Source organism: Micromesistius poutassou (assembly GCF_964030765.1).
Source record: "Micromesistius poutassou genome assembly, contig: SCAFFOLD_6108, whole genome shotgun sequence".
NCBI classification, from domain to species: domain Eukaryota; kingdom Metazoa; phylum Chordata; class Actinopteri; order Gadiformes; family Gadidae; genus Micromesistius; species Micromesistius poutassou.
In genome coordinates, this window is record NW_028179908.1 from 2301 (window position 1) to 10000 (window position 7700).

The window sequence follows — 7700 nt, forward strand, 5'->3', positions numbered from 1 at the left end:
ACATCAAATGAACGGCGGCGCGGCGCGGCGCCATCCGCCGCTAATTACCAATCAGCCGCACTCCGCTTTATTTCTATGACAACAGCAGCGGCACCGGGGGGGCGGGCCCTGGCGTCGCGCGCCGGGCCGCCGCCGCCGCCGCCGCCGCTGCGCTCGTTTGATTACGTATTAATCACGTCTTTGTGCTGGCGATGCGCCGTGGAGGCATTAGCTTTGATTAGCTATTAATTAACTTCTCGGGTGTAGACGTGACACCGGCGTCTGGAGGATAGGGGGAGGGAGCCGGGGGGGGGAGGGAGCCGGGGGGGAGAGAGGGGGAGAGAGGGGCGGGGCGGGGGCGGGGGGGGGGAAACACAAACAAGCTTAGGAGAGACACACACACACACACCGCAAGCGCACACATGGAGGCGCGCTTGTTTTGATGTTTCAAAGGTAGCTCTGTGTCTCCCCTCGCTCTCTCTCTCTCTCCTTGTGTCCTCTCCAAGATTTTTTTTTTTTTTCCCGCTCAAATCAAACCGACGCCGTCCGCCGGGGAGCGCCGGCCCCGCCTCGCAGGCCCGGCTGTATTCCGTTTCTTGTGTTAATGACTGTTGTTGGTGCTGATGCTGCCGTTGTCGTGGCGACGCACCCCCCCCCCCAGCCCTCCCACCACTGACGGCGCGCGCGCGCGGGGGGGGGGGTGTTTCTGTGGTGCGCAGCGTTAAGGAGGGGCTCGGACCCGCGGGGGAACGGCTGGGAGGACGGCGACCTCTGACCTGGGAAGTCCCAAGAAGAGGTCCGTGGGGGGTCGACCTGAGTGTGGATGGTGGTTCTTCTCAGACGATGTTTTCACGGTGAATGTAAACCAACGGGACGGGAAAGTTCCCCATTGTCGTTGTGCAATTATTATTTTTATTTAATCTGTCGGATCGTTTATACGAAAAGAAAAAAAAGAAAAGACTACAGTATATGCAGAATTTGTTACCATGTTATATTTGATTGACAATGGAATAGTGCAATAATTATAATGTATAATATTTAATCTAGATTTGTTTGTTCCTATGTATAATAAAATAGCTCTTTTTTGCAAGTCAAAATCTGGTCTTCAATAACAACACCAAAGGCAGATGAACCCATACAATTTATTTTTATTTTCTTCCCACAACAAAATGTCTACAAAAAGCGATAAAATATAGGATTTTAACAAAAGAAATCACTTCAGACCTTCACATTGTATGTACATGTCAGAAGGACGAGGGCACTCCCCCCCTCACGCAAACCAGATCCACAAAATGAGAGAAATTATAAATATGTACCTGCATACACACACACACACGCACGCACACACACATACACACTTACACACGTAGGCACACGTGCACTCGCGCAGATTTTCTCTCTCACTCTTTCTCTCCATGGAGAGATCGTCTCGCACATGTAAGGAAATGTCTGTCGCTACAGTGGAGCCCATGGGATGAGTTTCATCAGCTATGCAAAGTCCCTTCTCACCCAAGGAGGAAAAAAAGCAAAATCTACAAACAAACTAAAAACAAAAGTTCAATGTAATCAAATGCATGCTTGCCTTGGAGTCGCCTCCTCTGATTGGTTATCAAGTAAACACACACAGTAAAGCGACCGTGGACTGTTCTGCCAGTCCTCCCCATTATCACGAGCTATGGCACTTTGAAGAGACATTATTTGTCTGTTCATTATCAGAAATGTCGTTTATTCAGTGTAAAAGATGTTCTGTCACCAATGACAACCGTGGCTGGCTTTGGTTCCAGATTTGCTACTTTTTTTTCTTTTTTTCTCTTCGTGGGACGTAAACATTCTATACAATAAATTATAAACGCTTCTCAGATTCCCCTGCATGTACAGCGCAGTATATGAAACAAGTCCACTGAGTGGTGGCTGTTGAAGAACCGTCTCATTCAGTCTCTCGCTGGTCCTTCTCCGGTCCTCCCACTCGGCCAGCCTTTATTCACCCAAGCACATACACATTCACGCGGATTATTTCCTCAGGAAATTGAAAAAAGAAGCTTGGATGAGGTGGATTTGACCCAAGTGTATGAAATGCAGTTTTCTTCTACCAAGAATAAAAAAAATATCGGCTTGTATTAGCACTAGCACTTGTCGTGAGTGTTTCTGTGAGGGCCGCAGGCCCGACGGGAAGGCCTTGAGATGCATTCAGCCTCTCACACGGAACAGGCCTTTCTAGAACATTCAGAAAAGACCTCCCCGCCCCTCATCTCTGGGACAGGGTTGAACTCCGCGCCGATTCGGCCGATTCACAGAGACTAGTTTCCACCGCTGTCTGTGGAGCTCGATGGACAACATTGAGTTTGTTTTTTTGCGGTGAAGATAGAATACTTTCAATGCTAAACACTCAAATGTCAACAGATTGCATAAAAATACAAATTAAAAAAAGAGAGCGAAACATTATTCCCAATCATGGATTAAAAACATACTTTTGAATTGACCTCCCTCCCTCCCTCCCTCCCTTCCCCCCTCCCCCCCTCCCCTCCCTCCCTCAGAACGGTGAGCAGAGGAAACACAAAACAAATTGGTTTCACCACCTCGCAACGTCATGCAAAATAGAACAGAACAGCAGTAGTCTAATAGTGATAAAATATAAGTAGTAGTAGTAGTAGATGTAGTAGTAGTAGTAGTAGTAGAAGTAGTAACAAGAACAATAATAATAGTAAATAGTTATAAAATAAAAAATAATCTTACAATGCAAACATTACAATAGTCAATGCATCCAGGTCTTATTGCTACCATGTCGTACTTACAGTGTTGGTTTTGCCACTTTTAGTTCCCCACCTCCCCCTTATTATATCATTATAGTCCCATCCCTGCTGATTCACAGTCTAACGTGGGCGACAGACACAACACACACACACACACACACACACACACACACACACACACACACACACACACACACACACTCCAATAGGAATTACTTTTCGATTATCGTTGAGCAGATAATCGTTGGTGTATTTGCAAACCCCATTATAAGTAGCAGCATAGACTGGTCAAGTTATTATGCAAGAATTACATTTTTTTTACATCATTTTCTGAAATTATTGTATTGTTCTGTATTTGAATAGTAGTTTGTTCTATTAGTTTCAATTGGACAGTGAATTTGAACAGTGAATTCATTCCTAAGAGATGCATACCAACACACACACACACACACACACAAAGCCTTGTCTGGGGTGAATTCCATTGCTTGCATACATTGGCAGCATATGCAGTGTTTTTATCTTCCAAGGTAATGCTTCGATAGTGATTACATCTTTTTTTTTTCACAAAAATATTCAAATCCTCTTTTAAAGTCAGAAAAAGAGACGGTCCCTGAGAGATGCTGCGTCGTGCATCGAGTCTTAGCAAGCGAGTGATTGTCTTAGAACCAACCAAACCAACTGGCCTCTGTCCGGGGGGGGGGAGGGGTCAGGGGTCAGGGTCAAGGGTCAAGGAAGGTAATCCTGGGGTACAGCCTGTGAGAGACATGTGATGGGGGGTGATTCAGCTAGGAACGGACAGGACGAACAGGAAACATAGGCCTACTAATTGGTTAATTCATTAATAATAGCCCCCCCGATTGCGTGGGGATGCAGAGTGCCTGCGTGTTGGACGTGGGGTGAGGGTCAGGGTTCAGAGTGTTCTGTGCTCAGCCGCGTGTCCGACAGTGACTGCGTGTGTTGATCCACTTCCTAAGCCTAAGATTTGGCCACTGTGAAATGAACGGCTACTTCAGAAAGGTCATTTAACATGGCGGATGTTAGCATGGGTTATGCTTTGAATCAACTAGTTTATTCTTTTATGTTTAATGTTTTAAAGTGCTTCACCGATGTTCAATGGACTTTATTGTAAAGTTGTGTATAAAACAGATTTTTTTTTTCAAAATAATTAATCCTTTTATCTATCTTTATCATTTTAATTATTACTTATAATATATGCTTTAAAGAACTACAATTGTAAAGGTTTCAGTTTCAAGTTTGGATATATGTGATTTCATAAGATCTTTTATTTTATTTTAAAATGTTATAATGTATTTTTTCACTGCTGGTTCGCTATTATGAAAATATTGTTAAGTTAAATGTCTGTGTTTTTAATTACTGTGCAAGTGTAAATATTTTTTGTATCATTTCTTATGTCAGTTGTGCATAGAGTTTGGGTCAAAGGGTTCATTCAAAAAGTAACGCATTTGGACCATCTAGTGGCTAAATGCAGAACTGCAACAGGTTGCCGCCTAGTCTCCGCTCGCACGGAGATCGAACACAACCGTCAAGTCTAGAATTTAAAAGCACATTGTATGCAAGTAATGCCCACCAACCCCGTATGCGATTTTACACAGTGGCCAAATATTCATCAACAAAACATTTATTTAAAAAAAGAAAAGAAAATCAAAAGCATTGACAATCTACATATGCCAATAAATATCGAATAGCTAAACAAAATTTTAAACAAAATAAATAAGTGATTGTCTATCAGAGCCCTCTATACAAATAGTAATTAAATATTGCAACTTTAAATGTTATAAGGATTGATAAAGACTAGCCAGCCTTTTTTTTTTCTTCACATCTAGCGGGAATTTAATAAAACTGTTGGGATCATTTCATAGTGCTACTTAGCCGCTGGAACCTGACCCTGCTTCAGTGGAACGACAGGAGGACTTCTAGTTAGGAGTGAGTTTAGTGCATTCTACAATATAAAATTGTCTCCCCTGTTCTGTGCTAAAAACAGAGGGGGGGATGGGGGGGGGGATTGGTACGTGAGGGGTGCGATCAGAAAGGCAGTGTGAACATTATTGCTGTGGGGTGTGGGGTGGGGGTAGAGGTGTAAGAAGGGGGGGGGGGGGGGGTCCTTTGTAGCTTACTCCAGTCCCAGGAGTGATTCACATCCCTGGACTGGATTTGTGCAAAAAGAGGGATTGCTAGAGCGCGACGGGGGAACCTACACCACACGTTCACAGCACAGAGGTGGAGACCTCCCTCGCAAACAGCGGTTCATTTAGATGGCTTCTCTACATGTAGTCTAGGAGGGGTGCCCCGCCCAGCCCCAGCTCTGTGTCTCGTTAGGCCCTTGGTAGTGAGGGAGAGGAGGGGAGGGAGGGGGGAGGGGAGGGGTCTACCGTGAGGTCCTACTGTTCCATGATTGTATGTTTCTGATTGATTGTTCAAAAGCAGTCCAGCTTTTGGTTGGACGGAGAATTATTGCAGCCAGATAAAAAACAAAAAACAACAACAATATTGATAGGACGGCAAATGTGCCCGATTCAGTTTTTTTCCTTCTTCTTCTTCTCAAAATAGAATATTTATGTATATATCTTCACATTGAAAAGTAGTCGCCATTATTTTCTTTTCTTTAAATCCTTCATATGTTTTCTTTACATTTTTATAAATTCTAAGTGTAAGGTTGCAGTTCCCTCTTTACATATCGACAGAATCCAGACAAGGCTTTCATAATATCAACAAAACCTGTATCAAGCCCCCGGCTTATCCCCCAATATTCTCTTACAAGTCTCGTCACAACTTTACAAATTCTGTACACATGAAACTATCGAATAAAGTAAAAAAAAAGAAAAAAAAAAAAAAAGAAGAAACACATAGACAAGGTATAGCCAGCCAAGAAAAGCTGTTTTCTTTTTAAATAACGACTATTTTTTTTTAAAAACAGAACAATAAGTAATACTGGATCTGCCCTGCTCTAGGAGAATATCTACATTAGCTTTTCTCTAATCCGTTCCCCCCTGGTCCCGTACCGCGACCGCGGAAACGCCATCGAGTGAAAGAAAAAAAAAAAAGAGAAATGATTGTTGTTTTTTTTCTTCTTTTCAATCAAAGTTTAAACAAAACGAACTTACCCATATTTGTATTATTTTTTTTTGCAAAAGATTTAAAATGGTCCCTAAGATTATTTTCTTTTCAGTCTGTACATTTCTGGTCAGTCAGTTCAGTTCAGAAGGACAAGGCCCCCCTCTGGGTTTGCGTCTGGGCTGTTATATATATATATATATATATATACACATATATATATATATATATATATATATATATATATATGTATGCACACAGAGCCACATATACATATATATATATCCACATTCTTCAGACTGTAGCGGTGGAGGGGGCGGGGCCAGAGCGGGACATTCCTAGTGTGGTCGGCCGCGAGGGGCCGCCCCGACCACGCCCCCCCTCTCCGGCCACGCCCGGGACTCGGGGCCCGGCGCCTCCAAATCCCATCGCCATGACGACGACGACGACGACGACAACAACAACAACGTTGCCGTGGTGACGGGCGGGCCCGGGGCGTGACGGGCGTGGCGGTGGCGGTGGCGGTGGTGGTGGTCCTCCTCGCCGACGGGGGGCGGGGGGGGCGGCGGCGGGGGCGGGGCCCCGGGCAGTCACTTGGGCGGGGCCATGGCGGAGTTGGGGTCGGGGTTGAAGAGCTCCTTGTACAGCGGAGGGAACAGGACGTTGACCGTCTCCGGGTGCAGCTGCTGGAAGGCCTGCAGCTCCTCCGTGTGCAACGTGCACAGGGCCGACAGCGTGGGGATACGGCTGATCAGCTGGGGGAGGGGGGAGAGAGACCATCGTTAGAGAGAGGGAGGGAGGAGGGAGGAGAGAGGGGGGAGAGAGAGAGAGCATCGTTAGAGAGAGGGAGGGAGGAGGGAGGAGGGAGGGGGGAGAGAGAGAGAGCATCGTTAGAGAGAGGGAGGGAGGAGGGAGGGAGGGAGGGGGGAGAGAGAGAGAGAGCATCGTTAGGGAGGGAGGGAGGGAGAGAAAGAGAGCATTGTTAGAGAGAGGGAGGAAGAAGGGAGAGAGAGCATCGTAAGAGAGGGAGGGAGGGAGGGAGAGAAAGAGCGAGCATCGTTAGAGAGAGGGAGGGAGGGAGGAGGGAGAGAGAGAGAGCATCGTAAGAGAGGGAGGGAGGCGGGAGAGAGAGAGGGAGGGAGAGAGAGTGGGAGAGAAAGAGGGAGCGCAACGTTAGAGAGGGGGAGGGAAAGAGAGAGCACCAGATAGAGAGAGATAATCAGAGAGAGAGAGAGGTTAGAGCACCAGAGAGAGATAAAGAGAGCGATAGAGCACCGGAGAGAGAGAGAGAAGAGGGAGCGAGGAATATGAAAACAGATAACGGCCCGTCCGGTACATCAGGGCTCTGAGGACCTCCTCTCTGCCTCCTACCTTGGCCAGCGCGTCCTCGTCCATGTGGTTCTTCTGCATGATGTGCTGCAGCGCAAAGTAGATCTTCTCCTGCAGCTTCTGCACCTTGCGTGGCTCCATCAGCCACGGACGGTCTGGAGACCACGGAGGAGAAGAACACACATTCGTTTCACCCTGCGCTCATTCTGTCCACGCGCTTCGGAGGGAGATGTTCAAGTTCAACGTTTTTTTTATTGGTCACATGTTTTGTAAAAAATTGCATTTTACATACAGCGAAATGAAAAAGGGGGTTATCCTTCTGTCACGGTGCAAAACTACCGGAAGCTGAATAAATTAATAGATGATAGTCATTTAAAAACAGACATCCCTTAATGAGGTGGTGCTATAAAAACTGTCAATAAATAAATGGTATAGAATATAAAAGTGCCTAGAAAATTGTGCAATAGTGCAAAAGTGCCAGTTATAGTCCAGCGGAGTTAAGAAGTGCCAAGTGTGGGGGTGGGGGGGGGGGGGGGGGGTGGCGGTGGGGTTGTGTGTACCCCCGCGAGG

General features: G+C 46.1%; 1 protein-coding gene across 1 annotated transcript in view; it reads right to left on the reverse strand.

Annotated features, from left to right (window-relative positions):
- Window positions 1–6391: 6391 nt before the first annotated feature.
- Window positions 6392–7700, reverse strand: part of LOC311371293 (nuclear receptor ROR-beta-like) — a gene marked incomplete at both ends in the record, with an annotated part of 3373 nt that continues 2064 nt past the window's right edge. Inside the window, 2 exons of the mRNA XM_084489451.1 lie at window positions 6392–6556; window positions 7173–7285. Coding sequence (XP_084345577.1) covers window positions 6392–6556; window positions 7173–7285 — 278 coding nt within the window. The remainder of the gene's footprint in view (window positions 6557–7172; window positions 7286–7700) is intronic.